The following is an 18,504-nucleotide window of genomic DNA, read 5'->3' as shown; positions in this document are numbered from 1 at the left end:
CAAGAACTATGGCGGCGCCTAAGTGGGTCGACGAAGTCCCTGGCCTGCCCATCCGTGTGGTGATCCGCCGCCTCGTGAAGGCCTCTGATCCCTCCGTTGAGGCGACCGTGGTTGCCTTCTCCAATCTCGACCTTCTCTCCGACGAACAAATGTCAATGACATGCGCCTATCCCAGACCTTCTTCCGGCGACTTAAATGACGTCGTCGAGGCTTTCGAGGCTCGGTTGCCGTCATTCCTCAACTACTTCCATCTGGCCGGCAGGATCGTGCGCAGTCCGAGCTCTGGCCTACCCGAGCTCCGCTGCCACAACCAAGGCGCCGAGCTTGTAGTCGGATATGCCGGCGTGGAGCTGGAGTCGCTGAACTGGACCTCGACCGACAAGTCATTGACGAAGATCCCTCTGCCGTATGCCGAGGAGGTTGCGCTGTCGGTGCCACGGCTGTCCTTCACCTGCGCCTTCTCTAGTGGTGTACACGTCAGTTTGGATTGATGCATCAAGATCTGTTCATGACTTAGTTTTTTTATATGGCTGATTCCCGTATACGTACGTGAGAAGGCCAATGGATATGGGCTTTGTTGAGCCAACGAGCTGTACAAGGCCTGTAGGTTTTGTAGCAGCATAGTGTACTTTGGTTTATTTATCAATTAATGGACCGAATGTGGAGTGTCGGAGTGCGAGCATGTATGCCTGTTTTCTTTTGTCTTGGTTCTGGGCGGGTTTTTGTTTTGTTTTGTTCCTCCTTTTTCATTGATTTTTTTATGTTTTCCTTTTATTTATTTTTTGTTTTTTGTTTCTTTATGTATAAATTATTTCGAATACTCGATGATCATGATTATTTCACATGCATGTATGTATATATGGAACCATATTCCTCTTTTTTTTACTCCGCACAACTCTTTTTTTACTTTTTCTGTTCATATCATTTGGCATTGTATTTTTCCAAATAGTTTTTTTTTGTGATTTAAAGTTTTTTCTGTCAGGGTTCCTTGTGGAGTTGATTTTTTTTTTTACATTTGTATTTTCATATTTTTTGGTCTTCTTTTCTATTTCCTCTTTTTATTGATCTTCTTACCTACGCTCACATCCTTTGAAAAACACCGAAAATGTTTTCTTTTTTTCTTTCACCTTGTCTATTATTAGCTCATGTTTATTCTTGTTTGGTTTCTGTTGTTATTTTATAAAGAAAACTCCAAAAATATTACATTCTTTCTTCTCTAGCTCTTTTTGGTTTGCTTCTTGATCTTTTGAAAACAACAAAAAGATATCATTTTTTGTCGTTTCTTTGGTTTTGCTTGCTATTCTAAAGTTTGAGAATATCTCAAAAAATATTTCTTATTTGTTTCGCTTTCTTATTGTTTTTTATGCCCTTCAAAAAATAAAAATATATTTGTTTTGTCTACTCTCTCTTTGCCACTTTCTCTTTGGCTCTTTTTAGTATTTCTTTGCTTCTTTTTGGGTTTTGTGCTTTCTCTTTGCTTCTTGTCTTTCTTTAAAGAAACGAAAACATCAAAAAATATTTCTCTTTATTTGCTCTTATGGGTTTTCTTTGACTCTCCTTGGCTCTTTGCTGTTGTTAGTGTTATTTTCGCTCTTTTCTTTCTTCTTTGTACTTAAGCTTCTTGATCTTTATAAAACCAGAAAACCCCAAAAAGACTTCCCTTGTCTTCTTATAGCTATTTTGCCTTTCAGATGATAACTCCTAGTCCATGGTCCCGGCTTCACTTGCATGTTATCTTTTGGAAATATTCATTTGAAGCAAGTGAGTAATAATGATAAAGTTTGGCAAGTGACCGTGACGGAAAGGCTGGTATGACCATTGAAGGTGTCCTGCACTAAGGGGTATCAACCTAGTTGGCCCGCAGTCCATGGGTCGAGCTTATGGCCCACCGATCTCACAAGGAAGGACTTCGAAAGCCTCGAACTCCGGCGTAGTCAAGATGGACTTTGCCGAAGACTGTTTGGAATCGTTGCATGGAAAACAAAAAAATTCTACGCACACGCAATGATCTATCCATGGAGATGCATAGCAACAAGGGGGAGAGTGTGTCTACGTACCCTCGTAGATCGTAAGCGGAAGCGTTTATTCAACGTGGTTGATATAGTCGTACACCTTCGTGATCCGCCCAATCAAGTATCGAACGCACGACACCTCCACATTCTGCACACGTTCAACTCGGTGTCGTCCTTGCCATCTTGATCCAGCAAGCGGGGCGAGGTATTAGATGAGTTTCGTCAGCATAACGGCATGGTGACGGTGGTGGTGTAGCAATCCCGCAGGGCTTCGCCTAAGCACTGCAATGATCTAGAATGGAGGAGTAAACTAGAGGCGGAGGGGTGCCGACACACGGCGTGGAATAAGCTGTGTATTGTGTGGCACCCTCCCCACATATATAGGTGTGGGAGGGGAGGAGGCAGCCCTAGGGCGCCTCCAATAGGGCCGGCGGCCACCCTAGGGTTTTCCTAGTGGTGCGCCCTCCTTCCATATAATGCACAAGGAAGAAGGAAAGGGGGGAGGCGCCCCTTCTCTTTCCTTTCTCCCTACCGGAGATATGGTAGGAGGAGGTGGCGCCTCCCCCTCCATCTAATTGGGCATGGCTGCCCTAGGGGGGGGCACCAGCCCATGTGGGCTGGTGTGTTCCCTCTACATGGCCCAATAAGGCCCGATACTCTCCCGGTGCCTCCGGAACCCCTTCCGGTATTCCGACAACTTTACAATGCATTCCATAACCTTTCCAGAGACCAAATAGCATCGTCCTATATATCAATCTTTACCTCGGACCATTCCAGAGCTCCTCGTCATGTCCGTGATCTCATCCGGGACTCGGAACAACATTCGGTCACCAAACCACATAACTCATATAATACCAAATCGACATCGAACGTTAAGCGTGCGGACCCTACAGGTTCGAGAACTATGTAGACATGACCAAGACACCTCTCCGGTCAATAACCAATAGCAGAACCTGGATGCCCATATTGGCTCCTACATATTCAACGAAGATCTTTATTGGTCGAACCGTTATGACAACATACGTAATTCCCTTTGTCCATCAGTATGTTACTTGCCCGAGATTTGATCGTCGGCATCTCTATACCTAGTTCAATCTCGTTACCGGCAAGTCTCTTTACTCATTCCGTAATACATCACCTCGTGACCAAATCCTTAGTCATTTTCTTGCAAGATTATGATGTGTATTACCAAGAGGGCCCAAAGATACCTCTCCGATACTCGGAGTGACAAATCCTAATCTCGGTCTATGCCAACTCAACAAACACCTTCGGAGATACCTGCAGAGCATCTTTATAATCACCCAGTTACGTTGTGACGTTTGATAGCACACAAGGTATTCCTCCGGTATCCGGGAGTTGCATAATCTCATAGTCGAAGGAATAAGTATTTGACATGAAGAAAGCAATAGCAATAAAACTGAACGATCATTATGCTAAGCTAACGAATGGGTCTTGTCCATCACATCATTATCCTAATGATGTGATCCCGTTATCAAAATGACAACTCATGTCCATGGTTAGGAAACCTTAACCATCTTTGATCAACGAGCTAGTCTAGTAGAGTCTTACTAGGGACACGGTATTGGTTTATGTATTCACACATGTATTTAAGTTTCCGATCAATACAATTCTAGCATGAATAATAAACCTTTGTCATGAATAAGGAAATACGAAATAACAACTTTATTATTTCTTCTAGGGCATATTTCCTTCAGTCTCCCACTTGCACTAGAGTCAATAATCTAGTTCACATCACCATGTGATTAACACCCATAGTTCACATCGCCATGTGACCAATATCCAAAAGAGTTTACTAGAGTCAATAATCTAGTTCACATCGCCATGTGATTAACACCCAAAGAGTAGTAAGGTATGATCATGTTTTGCTTGTGAGAGAAGTTTAGTCAACGGGTCTGCCACATTCAGATCCGTATATATTTTGCAAATTTCTATGTATACAATGCTCTGTATGGTGCTACTCTAGCTAATTGCTCCCACTTTCAATATGTATCCAGATTGAGACTCAGAGTCATCTGAATTGGTGTCAAAGCTTGCATCGACGTAACCCTTTACGACGAACTCTTTATCACCACCATTGTGACGCCCCCGATTCGATCGTACACTAATCATGCACGCAAACGTGTACGATCAAGATCAGGGACTCACGGGAAGATATCACAACACAACTCTAAAACATAAATAAGTCATACAAGCATCATAATACAAGCCAGGGGCCTCGAGGGCTCGAATACAAGTGATCGATCATAGACGAGTCAGCGAAAGCAACAATATCTGAGTACAGACATGAGTTAAACAAGTTTGCCTTAAGAAGGCTAGCACAAACTGGGGTACAGATCGAAAGAGGCGCAGGCCTCCTGCCTGGGATCCTCCTAAACCACTACTGGTCGTCGTCAGCGGCCTGCACGTAGTAGTAGGCACCTCCAATGTAGTAGGAGTCGTCGTCAACGGTGGCGTCTGGCTCCTGGGCTCCAGCATCTGGTTGCGACAACCGAGAGGAAAGGAAAGGGGGAAAAGAGGGGGAAAAGCAACCGTGAGTACTCATCCAAAGTACTCGCAAGCAAGGATCTACACTACATATGCATGGGTATCTGTGTAAAGGGGCAATATCGGTGGACTGAACTGCAGAATGCCAGAATAAGAGGGGGATAGCTAGTCCTGTCGAAGACGACGCTTCTGGCAGCCTCCATCTTGCAGCATGTAGAAGAGAGTAGATGGTAAGTTCACCAAGTATCATCGCATAGCATAATCCTACCCGGCGATCCTCCCCTCGTCGCCCTGTGTGAGAGCGATCACCGGGTTATATCTGGCACTTGGAAGGGTGTGTTTTATTAAGTATCTAGTTCTAGTTGTCATAAGGTCAAGGTACAACTCCAAGTCGTCCTGTTACCGAAGATCACGGCTATTCGAATAGATAAACTTCCCTGCAGGGGTGCACCACATTACCCAACACGCTCGATCCCCTTTGGCCGGACACACTTTCCTGGGTCATGCCCGGCCTCGGAAGATCAACACGTCGCAGCCCTACCTAGGCACAACAGAGAGGTCAGCACGCCGGTCTAAATCCTATGGCGCAGGGGTCTGGGCCCATTGCCCATTGCACACCTGCATGTTGCGAGGGCGGCCGGAAGCAGACCTAGCCCCCTTAATACAAGCGCAGGCTTACGGTCCAATCCGGCGCGCGCCGCTTAGTCACTGACGTCAAGAAGGCTTCGGCTGATACCACGACGTCGAGTGCCCATAACTGTTCCCGTGCAGTTGGTTAGTGCGTATAGGCCAGTGGCCAGACTCAGATCAAATACCAAGATCTCGTTAAGCGTGTTAATTGAAGTATCCGCGAAGCCGACCAGGGCCAGGCCCACCTCTCTCCTAGGTGGTCTCAACCTGCCCTGTCGCTCCGCCATAAAGTAATAGTCGGGGGTCGCCGGGAACCCAGGCCCACCTCTACCGGGATGGAGCCACCTGCCCCTTCAGCCCCCATCTCCGAACAATATCATAAGTAATGTAACAATATAAAGTATATAGCATATGCCCGTGATCACCTCCCGAAGTGATCACGGCCCAGTAGTATAGCATGGCAGACGGACAAGAGTGTAGGGCCACTGATGGAATACTAGTATCCTATACTAAGCATTTAGGATTGCAGGTAAGGGTAACAACTGTAGCAACAATGACAGGCTATGCAGTAGAACGGGATTAACCGAAAGTAATAACATGCTACACTACTCTAATGCAAGTAGTAGAGAGAAGGAATAGGCGATATCTGGTGATCAAAGGGGGGCTTGCCTGGAAGCTCAGCCGAGAAGGAGGGGTCGTCAACACCGTAGTCGTACTGGGTAGCAGCGGCGTCGGTCTCGGTGTCTAGCGAGAGAAGAGGGGAAGAAACAATAAATATAAAAGCAAACATATGCATGACGATGCATGACATGACAATGAGCAGTGTGAGGTGTGCCCTAACGCGGTAGGAGGTGATACCGGCGAAGGGGGAAACATCCGGGAAAGTATCCCCGGTGTTTCGCGTTTTCGGACAGATGAACCGGAGGGGGAAAGTTACATGTTCGCTATGCTAGGGATGTGTGGTGGACGAACGGGCTACATATTCAGATTAGTCTCGTCGTTCTGAGCAACTTTCATGTACAAAGTATTTTCATCCGAGCTACGGTTTATTTTATATTAATTTTTAAAGATTTAAACAATTTTTTGAATTTATTTATCTATTTAATTCTAACATTATCCAGAATAGTGCCTGCTGATGTCATCATGACGTTAGCATGATGTCAGCAGTCAACAAGGCGTTGACTGGGTCAATCTGACGTGTGGGTCCCGCATGTCATGCTCTGTTTATTCTAATTAGGATTTAACTAATCTAATTACTGTTTAATTAATTAATAATAGTTAATTAGGTTAACTAAACAGGATTAATTAAGTTAATTAATTAATTAATTAAATTTATTATTATTATTTTTTAATCCCTTTTTTTTATAAAATCGCTCTGGGTGTGGGGCCATCGTGTCATTGGCCCAAGGCCTTAGCGGGCACTGGGCGTGTGGTTACGGGCGCCGGGGCGTGCTGGCGCCCTACCCGGACGGAGAGCCAGCGGGTGCAGCTACGGCACGGGAGCTGGCAGCAGGCGAGGGGCGGCGCCGGCGCGGCCTGGCGCGGCGGAGCCGAGGCGGGAGGCGAGGCGACAGGAGGGGCGCGGTACGACGGGGCGGAGGTGGCGCGGTTCAGGTGACGGCGCAGGGCAAGCCGATGCAGCAGCAGGGGAGGCGCGCGCCGGGGCGCCGGTCCAGGCACGGCGCGGGGAGGAGAGGACGGGGCCGATTGGCGCTTGCGGGGGCGGCGGTGGCTGGCGAGCGACGCACAGGGGCGGCGAGGAGCGGCGGCACGGCGAGCCGAGCCTGTGCTGCCACGCGCGCAGGACGCGGGCCGTGCGCGGGGTGGAGGGGACTCGGCCTGGCGCGCAAGCGGGCGGCCAGGGACACGAGCGCCGTTAGGGGCGACGGCGTGGCCGACGCGGTGGTGCTCATGCGCGCGGCCGGCACCGAGCAGATGCAAGGAAGGGGGAGGGCGAAGCCTCACCGGCGTTCGTGGGGACAGGGCAGTGGGGCTCGGGGAGGAAGACGGGGACGACGGCGAGCGATGACGGTGGGCGGCTCCGTCGAAGCAGTGGCGGGACGAGGCAGCGACGGTGTGTGGCGACGGCGGTGCCGCCGCCCTGGGCGCGGCCTAGATCCAGTCGGGGAGGTCGAGGTGGAGGGTGGGGCGTCAGGGCATCGAGTGATGCCGGCGACGGCAAGGGGCGACGGAGCGCTGCGGTGGTGCCGAAGGCGTCGAGCGGCGTCGAGGGCGAGCCCCTGGATCAAGAAGGGATCGAGCAGAGGAGGGGCGAGGGGAGAGGGGATCGTGCGTGAGTGAGTGGGAGGGGTAGCAGTTAGGGTTTGCTTGGAGGGGGTCATGTAGGTTGGTGTGGGCCGTCCTGGGGTAGTGGCCAGCTGGGCCGAAGCCCAGATGGGTGGGGGTTCTTTTGTTTGCTTTCCTTTTATATTTTGTTTATTTTCTTTTACTGTTTTCTTTTATTTCTTTGGACTAATTTTGTTTCATTACCACAAAGTGAATTCCTAATTTAGTGTCTCATGACCACCCACTACCACAAAAAGTTTTCTTTTTAAACAAAATGGATTAGTATTTTGTAAAATATCAAAAGCAATTATTTAATTGTTTCAACTACTATTTTAACCATTTTGGAGTATTTAAGCATTTTATAAAAGTGTGGTTTCTCCACCATAATTACCTATGCATTATTTGGCACAACCCGAACATTTTAGTTTTAATGTTTGAAAACTTTTACCGTTTTACTTGATTTTGAATTTGAATTTGAATCGGTTTCAAACTAACGTGAGATTATCAACACTAACCGAGGTGACGTGGCATCATTTCCAGAGGGTTACTATAGCTTAATTATCCGGGCGTCACAACCATAACCGAGAAATATTTCCTTAGTCCTCTTAGGTTACTAAGGATAATTTTGACCGTTGTCTAGTGATCTACTCCTGGATCGCTATTGTACCCCCTTGCCAATCTCATGGCAAGGTACACAATAGGTCTGGTACATAGCATGGCATACTTTATAGAACCTATGGCTGAGGCATAGGGAATGACTTTCATTCTCTCTCTATCTTCTGCCGTGGTCGGGCTTTGAGTCTTACTCAACTTCACACCTTGCAACATAAGCAAGAAGATAGATGGATCGTTCATAGATGGATCAGTCCATAGATGGATCGTTGGAGCTTTGCACACTTTGTTAGCATCTTTAGGATCAACAAAACCTCCTGGTTGCATCATATACAACTCTTCTTTAAGAAATGCATTAAGGAATGCAGTTTTGATGTCCATTTGCCAGATTTCAAATTTATAAAAAGTGGCAATTGCTAACATGATTTGGACAGACTTAAGCATTGCTACGGGTGAGATAGTCTCATCATAGTCAACTCCTTGAACTTGTCGAAAACCTTTCGCAACAAGTCGAGCTTTGTAGATGGTGACATTACCATCAGCGTATGTCTTCTTCTTGAAGATCCATTTATTCTCAGTGGCTTTCCGATCATTGGGTAAGTCCACCAAAGTCCATACTTTGTTCTCATACATGGATCCTATCTCAGATTTCATGACCTCAAGCCATCTATCGGAATCTAGGCTCATCATAGCTTCTTCATAGTTCGTAGGTTCGCCATGGTCTAGTAACATGACTTCCAGGACAGGATTACCATACCACTCTGGTGCGGAACGTGCTCTATTCGACCTACGAGGTCCAGTAGTAACTTGATCTGAAGTTTCATGATCATCATCATTAGCTTCCTCTCTAGTTGGTGTAGGCATCACGGGAACGGATTTCTCTGATATGCTACTTTCCAAATTGAGAGCAGGTACAATTACCTCATCAAGTTCTACTTTCCTCCCACTCACTTCTTTCGAGAGAAACTCCTTCTCTAGAAAGGATCCCTTCTTAGCAACAAAGATCTTGCATTCGGATCTATGGTAGAAGTTGTACCCAATTGTTTCCTTAGGGTATCCTATGAAGATGCACTTCTCCGCTTTGGGTTCGAGCTTTATCAGGCTGAAGCCTTTTGACATAACTGTCGCAACCCCAAACTTTAAGAAACAACAGCTTAGGTTTCTTGCCAAACCATAGTTCATACTGTGTCATCTCAATGGATTTAGACGGTGCCCTATTTAATGTGAATGCGGCTGTCTCTAATGCATAACCCCAAAATGATAGTGCTAAATTGGTAAGAGACATCATAGAACACACCATATACAATAAAGTACGGTTACGACGTCCGGACACGCCATTACGCTGTGGTGTTCCAGGTGGCGTGAGTTGTGAAACAATTCCACATTGTTTTAAATGAAGTCCAAATTCGTAACTCAAATATTCGCCTCCGCGATCAGATCGTAGAAACTTTATTTTCTTGTTACGATGATTCTCCACTTCACTCTGAAATTCTTTTGAACTTTTTCAAACATTTCAGACTTGTGTTTCATCAAGTAGATATACCCATGCCTACTCAAATCATATGTGAAGGTGAGAAAATAACGATACCCGCCGCGTGCTTCAACACTCATTGGACCGCATACATCGGTATGTATTACTTCCAATAAGTTATTAGCTCACTCCATTGTTCTGGAGAACGGAGTTTTAGACATCTTGCCCATGAGGCATGGTTTGCAAGTATCAAATGACTCATAATCAAGTGATTCCAAAAGTCTTCATGCGATTTACACCAATATGACCTAAACGGCAGTGCCACAAGTATGTTGCACTATCATTATCAACTTTGCATCTTTTGTCATCAATATTATGAATATGTGTATCACTGCGATTGAGATTCAATAAACCATTCATATTGGGTGTATGACCATATAAGGTTATATTCATGTAAACGGAACAACAATTATTCTCTGACTTAAATGAATAACCGAATTGCATTAAACATGATCTAATAATATTCATGCTCAACGCAGACACCAAATAACATTTATTTAGGTTCAACACTAATCCTGAAGGTAGAGGGAGTGTGCGGTGGTGATCGTCAACCTTGGAATTACTTCCAACACACCTCGTCACCTCGTCCTTAACTAGTCTCTGTTTATTTTGCAACTCCTGTTTCAAGTTACTAATCTTAGCAACTGAACCGGTATCAAATACCCAGGGGTTGCTATAGACACTAGTAAAGTACACATCAATAACATGTATATAAAATATACCTTTGTTCACTTTGCCATCCTTCTTATCCGCCAATTATCTGGGGCAGTTCCGCTTCCAGTGACCATTCCCTTTGAAGTAGAATCACTCAGTTTCAGGCTTGGGTGCAGCTTGGGGCTTCTTCCCGGGAGTGGCAACTTGCTTGCCATTCTTGTTGAAGTTCCCTTTCTTCCCCTTCCCCTTTTTCTTGAAACTAGTGGTCTTATTAATCATCAACACTTGCTGCTCTTTCTTGATTTTTACCTTCGCCGATTTCAGCATCGCGAAGAGCTTGGGAATTGTTTTTGCCATCCCTTGCATATTATAGTTCATCATGAAGTTCCAGTAGCTTGATGATAGTGACTAGATAATTCTGTCAATCACTATCTTATCTGGAAGATTAACTCCCACTTAATTCAAGTGATTGTCGTACCCAGACATTCTGAGTACATGCTCACTGGCTGAACTATTCTCCTCCATCTTGTAGGCAAAGTACTTGTGAGAGGTCTCATACCTCTCAACACAGACATAAGTCTGAAATACCAATTTCAGCTCTTGGGACATCTCATATGTTCCATGGCGCTCAAAATGTCTTTGAAGCCCCGATTCTAAGTTGCATAGCATTGTGCACTAAACTATCAAGTAGTCATCATATCGAGCTTGTCAAACATTCATAACGTCTACATCTGCTCCTGCAATAGGTTTGTCATGTAGCGGTGCATCAAGGACATAATTCTTCTGTGCAGCAATGAGGATAATCCTCAGATCACCGACCCAGTCCGCATCATTGCTACTATCATCTTTCAACTTAGTTTTCTCTAGGAACATATCAAAAACTAAGGGAGCTAAAACGTGAGCTGTTGATCTACAACATAGATATGCAAATACTGTCAGGACTAAGTTCATGATAAATTAAGTTCAATTAATCAAATTACTTAAGAACTCCCACTTAAATAGACATCCCTCAAGTCATCTAAGTGAAACATGATCCAAATCAACTAACCCATGTCCGATCATCACGTGAGATGGGGTAGTCATCAATGGTGAACATCTCTATGTTGATCATATCTACTACATGATTCACGTTCAACCTTTCGGTCTCTAGTGTTCCAAGGCCATGTTTGTACATGCTAGGCTCGTCAAGTTTAACCCAAGTATTCCGCATGTGCAAAACTGTCTTGCACCCGTTGTATGTGAACGTAGAGTCTATCACACCCGATCATCACGTGGTGTCTCGAAACGATGAACTGTAGCAATGGTGCATACTTAGGGAGAACAATTTTACCTTGAAATTTAGTGAAGGGATCATCTTATAATGATACCGTGGTTCTAAGCAAAATAAGATGCATAAAAGATAAACATCACATGTAATCAAAAAATGTGACATGATATGGCATCATCATCTTGTGCTTTTGATCTCCATCTCCAAAGCATCGTCATGATCTCCATCGTCATCAGCTCGACACCTTGATCTCCATCATAGCGTCGTGGTCGTCTCACCAACTATTGCTTCTACAACTATCGCTAACACATAGTTATAAAGTAAAGCGATTACATGGCGTTTGCATTTCATACAATAAAGAGACAACCATAAGGCTCCTGCCGGTTGCCAGATATCTTACAGAACATAATCATCTCATACAATAACGTTTATCACATCATGTCTTGACCATATCACATCACAACATGCCCTGCAAAAACAAGTTAGACGTCCTCTAATTTGTTGTTGCAAGTTTTACGTGGCTGCTACAGGCTTCTAGCAAGAACCGTTCTTACCTACGGCAAAAACCACAATGGTGAATTATCAAGATTGTTGTTTAACCTTCTTCAAGGACCGGCCACAGTCAAATTCGATTCAACTAAAGTAGGAGAAATAGACACCCGCCGGCCACCTTTATGCAAAACTAGTTGCATGTCAGTCGGTGGAACCGGTCTCATGTGCGTGGACATGTAAGGTCGGTCTGGGCTGCTTCATCCCACAATGCCGCCGAATCAAAATAAGATGTTGGTGGTAAGCAGTATGACTATCACTGCCCACAACTCTTTGTGTTCGACTCGCGCATATCATCTACGCATAGACCTGGCTCATGATGCCACTTTTGGGAACCGTTGCATGGAAAACAAAAAAAAAATCTACGCACAGGCAATGATCTATCCATGGAGATGCATAGCAACGACGGGGAGAGTGTGTCTACGTACCCTCGTAGACCGTAAGCGGATGCGTTTATTCAACGCGGTTGATGTAGTCGTACAACTTCGTGATCCGCCCGATCAAGTAGCGAACGCACGACACCTCCGCGTTCTGCGCATGTTCAGCTCGGTGTCGTCCTCGCCATCTTGATCTAGCAAGCGGGGAGAGGTAGTAGATGAGTTCCGTCAACAGAACAGCGTGGTGACGGTGGTGGTGTAGCAAGCCCGCAGGGCTTCGCCTAAGCACTGCGATGATCTAGAACGAAGGAGTAAAATAGAGGCGGAGGGGTGTCGACACATGGCGTGGAATAAGCTGTGTATTTTGTGGCACCCCTCCCCACATATATATAGGTGTGGGAGGGGAGGAGGCAGCCCTAGGGCGCTCCAATAGGGTCGGCGGCCACCCTAGGGTTTTCCTAGTGGTGCGCCTCCCTTCCATATAATGCACAAGGGGGGAGGAAAGGGGGGAGGCGTCCCTTCTCTTTCCTTTCTCCCTTCCGGAGATATGGTAGGAGGAGGTGGCGCCTCAGTCTTCCATCTAATTGGGCATGGCTGCCTTAGGGGGGGGACGCACCACCCCATGTGGGCTGGTGTGTTCCCTCTACATGGCTGATGTTTGCTAGGACTATGTCGGTATTTCCCCAAAGAGGAAGGGATGATGCAGCACAACGATGGTAGAATTTCCCTCAGTGATGAAACCAAGGTTATCGAACTAGTAGGAGAACCAAGCAACACAACGTAAACAGCACCTGCACACAAATAACAACCACTCGCAACCCGACATGTTAAAGGGGTTGTCAATCCCTTTCAGGTAACGATGCCAGAAATTGGCTCGTGAACGGGAGAAAGTTGTAATAGATTGAATAAATAGATCACAAATAAAATAAAGTGCAACAAGGTATTTTTGTATTTTTGGTTTAATAGATCTGAAAATAAAAGCAAAGGAAAAGTAGATCGCAAAGGCAAATAATATGAGAAAGAGACCCGGGGGCCGTAGGTTTCACTAGTGGCTTCTCTCGAGAAAAATAACAAATGGTGGGTAAACAAATTACTGTTGGGAAATTGATAGAACTTCAAATAATCATGATGACATCCAGGCAATGATCATTATATAGGCATCACGTCCAAGATTAGTAGACCGACTCCTGCCTGCATCTACTACTATTACTCCACACATCGACCGCTATCCAGCATGCATCTAGTGTATTAAGTTCATGGAGAAATGGAGTAATGCAATAAGAACGATGACATGATGTAGACAATATCTATTTATGTAGAAATAGACCCCATCGTTTTATCCTTAGTAGCAACGATACATATGCGTCGGTTCCCCTTCTGTCACTGGGATCAAGCATCATAAGATCGAACCCACTACAAAGCACCTCTTCCCATTGCAAGATAAATAGATCAAGTTTGCCAAACAAAACCCAATATCAGAGAAGAAATACGAGGCTATAAGAAATCATGCATATAAGAGATCAAAGAAACTCAAAAAACTTTCATGGATATAAAAAGATCATCTGATCATAAACTCAAAGTTCATCCGATCCCAACAAACACACTGCAAAAGGAGTTACATCATATGGATCTCCAAGAGACCATTGTATTGAGAATCCAGCAAGAGAGAGGAAGCTATCTAGCTACTAACTACGGACCCGAAGGTCTACAAAGAACTACTCACGCATCATCGGAGAGGCACCAATGGAAGTGGTGAACCCCTCCGTGATGGTGTCTAGATTGCATCTGGTGGTTCTGGACTCTGCGGCGGCTGGAATTGATTTTCGTTGACTCCCTAGGGTTTCTGGAATATTGGGGTATTTATAGAGCATAGATGCGGTCCGGGGGGCACCCGAGGTGGGCACAACCCACCAGGGCGCGCCTGGGCCTCCTGGCGCGCCCTGGTGGGTTGTGCTCCCCTCGGAGCACCCCCAGGCGCAGCCTTGACCCATTGGGTGTCTTCTGGTCCATAAAAAATCTCTGTGAAGTTTCGTTGCATTTGGACTCCGTTTGGGATTGATTTCCTGCGATGTAAAAAACATGCAGAAAACAGCAACTGGCACTTGGCACTATGTCAATAGGTTAGTACCAAAAAATGATATAAAATGACTATAAAATGATTATAAAACATCCAAGATTGATAATATAACAGCATGGAACAATCAAAAATTATAGATACGTTGGAGACGTATCAGCATCCCGAAGCTTAACTCCTGCTCGCCTTCGAGTACGTGAGTGATAAAAACAGAATTTTTGATGTGGAATGCTGCCTAACATGTCATATCATATTCTTTTCTTTATAGCATGGACATTTGGACCTTTATGTGATTCAAAGCAATAGTCTAGTTTTGACATGATAACTTAAATACTCAAGCACATCAACAAGCAACCATGTCTTTCAAAATATCAATGCTAAAATAAGTTATCCCTAGCCCATCATGCTCAATCATTGATCCATTCATGAAACACACTCGCATATTAGCTACACTCAATACTCAAGTACGATCATATTGCCTCCTAGTTGATGCTTTTATGAGAGAAGATGGAGACTCAAATTCAAAAATAAAAATTGCATAAAGTAAAAGAAAGGCCCTTCGCAGAGGGAAGTAGGGATTTGTAGAGGCGCCAGAGCTCAAAGCGAAAAACTTAGAGATAAAAACATTTTGGGAGGTGTGTCTTTCCCACCAACGAAAACGACTTAGAGTTCCCAACACTTTCCATGCTAGATATATCATAGGCGGTTCCCAAACAGAAAATAAAGTTTATTCCTTTTTCCACCATACTTTCACTTTCCATGGCTAGCCGAATTCACGGTTGCCTTCCATACCAACACTTTCCAAGGAATTTATTATTTGAAATTCATTTTTCATTTCGGGACTGGGCATCCCTAATACCTTTGCCTTACTCTCGTGCAATAACAAGTGAATAAACACTCATCGTGAGAATAACACATCTAGCATGGAAAATATTAGCCACCCCTCACCGCTCCACGAGCAATACGAACACACAAAAGAGAAGTTTATTTTGAAAATTAGAGATGGCACATACAAATTTGCTGAATACCGCATATAGGTAGATATAGTGGACTCATGTGGCAAAACTGGTTTAAAGGTTTTTGGATGCACAAGTAGAGATCATACTTAGTGCAAAATGAAGGCTAGCAAAGGATTGAGAAGCGACCAACCAAGAAACGAATAATCTCATAAGTGAGCATTAAGCATAATTAACACCGAATAATGCACCACAAGTAGGATATAATTTCATTGCATGACTATTGACTTTCGTGCTTGCATAGGGAATCACAAACCTTAACACCAATATTCTTACTAAAGCATAATTACTCATCAACATGACTCACATATCACATATCACATCATCATATCTCAAAACTATTACAAGGAATCAAGTTTATTTTGTCCAATGATCTTCATGAAAGTTTTTATTATATCCTTCTTGGATATCTATCACTTTGGGACTAATTTTCATGTGTTGCTTTTGATAAGCTCAAACAAATATAAGTGAAGATCATGAGCATAATATTTCTTTCTCTCAAAATATTAAGTTAAGCAAGAGAGAATTTCTTGAAAATTTTACTAACTCTCAAATAATTCTAAGTGAAGCAAGAGAGCATTTCTTCAAAAATACTAAAGCACACCGTGCTCAAAAAGATATAAGTGAAGCACTAGAGCAAGTCCATAGCTCATAAAAAATTTAAGTGAAGCATAGAGAGCAATTCTAACAAGTCATGACATAATTTTGGCTCTCTCAAATAGGTGTGTCCAGCAAGGAATCAAAACGATCGGTATTATGAGTTTATGTGTTTTGATGTATCGAAGGTAGTTCGGAGTCCTGGATATGATCACGGACATGACGAAGAGTCTCGAAATGGTCGAGACGTAAAGATCGATATATTGGAAGCCTACGTTTGGACATCGGAATGGTTCCGGAAGGGTTCGGGCATTTACTGGAGTACCGGGAGGTTACCGGAACCCCCCGGGGAGATATGGGCCTTATTGGGCCTTAGTGGAATAGAGGAGAGGAAGGGAAAAGGTGGAGGGCACGCCCCCTAGCCCAATCCAAATTGGGTGGGGGCCGGCCCCCCCTTCCTTCCCTCTCTCCTCCCCTTCCTTCTCTCCTACTCCTACTACTTGGAAGGGGGAATCCTACTCTCGGTGGGAGTAGGACTCCCCAGGGCGCGCCATAGTAGAGGGCCGGCCCTCCCCCTCCTCTACTCCTTTATATATGGGGGAGGGGGCACCCCATAGACACACAAGTTGATCATTGATCTTTTAGCCGTGTGCGGTGCCCCCCTCCACCATAATCCACCTTGGTCATATCGTTACAGTGCTTAGGCGAAGCCCTGCACCGGTAGCTTCATCATCACCGTCATCACGCCATTGTGCTGACGAAGCTCTCCCTTGACACTCTGCTGGAACGTGAGTTCGTGGGACGTCACCGAGCCGAATGTGTGCAGATCGCGGAGGTGCCGTACTTTCGGTACTAGGATCGGTCGATCGTGAAGACGTAGGACTACATCAACCGCATTGTCATAATGCTTCCACTTATGGTCTACGAGGGTATGTCGACAACACTCTCCCCTCTCGTTGATATGCATCACCATGATCTTGCGTGTGCGTAGGATTTTTTTTTGAAATTACTACGTTCCCCAACAGTGGTATCAGAGCCAGGTTTATGCGTAGATGTTATATGCATGAGTAGAACACAAATGAGTTGTGGGTGATAATAGTCATACTGCTTACCAGCATGTCATACTTTGATTCGGCGGTATTGTTGGATGAAGCGGCCCGGACCGACATTACGCGTACGCTTACGCGAGACTTGTTCTACCGATGTGCTTCGCACACAGGTGGCTGGCGGGTGTCAGTTTCTCCAACTTTAGTTGAATCGAGTGTGGCTACGCCCGGTCCTTGTTGAAGGTTAAAACAACACATAATTGATGAAAAATCGTTGTGGTTTTTGATGCGTAGGTAAGAACGGTTCTTGCTAAGCCCGTATCAGCCACGTAAAACTTGCAACAATAAAGTAGAGGACGTCTAACTTGTTTTTGCAGGGCATGTTGTGATATGATATGGTCAAGACGTGATGAGATATAAATTGTTGTATGAGATGATCTTATTTTTGAAATTATCGGCAACTGGCAGGAGCCTTATGGTTGTCTCTTTATTGCATAAGATGCAAGTACCATGTAATTGCTTTACTTTATCGCTATGCGATAGCAATAGTTGGCAAGACGACCATATGACAACACGTTGATAGAGATCACGGTGTCATGCCGGTGACGATAGAAATCATGACGGTACTTTGGAGATGGAGATCAAAGGCATAAGATGATGATGGCCATATCATGTCACATATTTTGATTGCATGTGATGTTTATCTTTTATACATCTTATTTTGCTTGGTTCGGCGGTAGCTTTATAAGATGATCCCTTACTAAAATTTCAAGGTATAAGTGTTCTCCTTGAGTATGCACCGTTGCGACAGTTCTTCGTGCTGAGACACCACGTGATGATCGGGTGTGATAAGCTCTACGTTCACATACAACGGGTGCAAGCCAGTTTTGCACATGCAGAATACTCGGGTTAAACTTGACGAGCCTAGCATATGTAGATATGGCCTCGAAACACTGGAGACCGAAAGGTCGAGCGTGAATCATATAGTAAATACGATCAACATAGTGATGTTCACCATTGAAAACTACTCCATCTCACGTGATGATCGGACATGGTTTAGTTGATTTGGATCACGTGATCATTTAGATGACTAGAGGGATGTCTATCTAAGTGGGAGTTCTTAAGTAATATGATTAATTGAACTTTAATTTGTCATGAACTTAGTCCTGATAGTATTTGCATATCTATGTTGTAAATCAATAGCTCACAAATAGCTTCCCTGTTTATTTTTGATATGTTCCTAGAGAAAACTAAGTTGAAAGATGTTAGTAGCAATGATGCGGACTAGCTCCGTGATCTGAGGATTATCCTCATTGCTGCACAGAAGTATTATGTCCTTGATGCACCA

The 18,504-nt window shown here is 44.7% G+C and overlaps 1 protein-coding gene across 1 annotated transcript; it reads left to right on the top strand.

Annotated features, from left to right (window-relative positions):
- The first annotated feature begins 8 nt into the window (after nucleotides 1–8).
- Nucleotides 9–491, top strand: LOC141026136 (uncharacterized). The gene has a single exon (XM_073502114.1). It carries the CDS (start codon nucleotides 9–11, stop codon nucleotides 489–491), a length of 483 nt encoding a protein of 160 aa, XP_073358215.1.
- Nucleotides 492–18,504: the final 18,013 nt, after the last annotated feature.

The sequence above is a fragment of the Aegilops tauschii genome, chromosome 6 (genome assembly GCF_002575655.3).
Source record: "Aegilops tauschii subsp. strangulata cultivar AL8/78 chromosome 6, Aet v6.0, whole genome shotgun sequence".
NCBI classification, from domain to species: Eukaryota; Viridiplantae; Streptophyta; class Magnoliopsida; order Poales; family Poaceae; genus Aegilops; species Aegilops tauschii.
Note: the sequence above shows the minus strand (reverse complement) of the source record. Positions and strands in the feature narration are given on the sequence as shown.

Bases quoted from the DNA above. Each gene is read 5' to 3' on its own strand.
- LOC141026136 (XM_073502114.1), top strand. From the start codon at position 9: ATGGCGGCGCCTAAGTGGGTCGACGAAGTCCCTGGCCTGCCCATCCGT.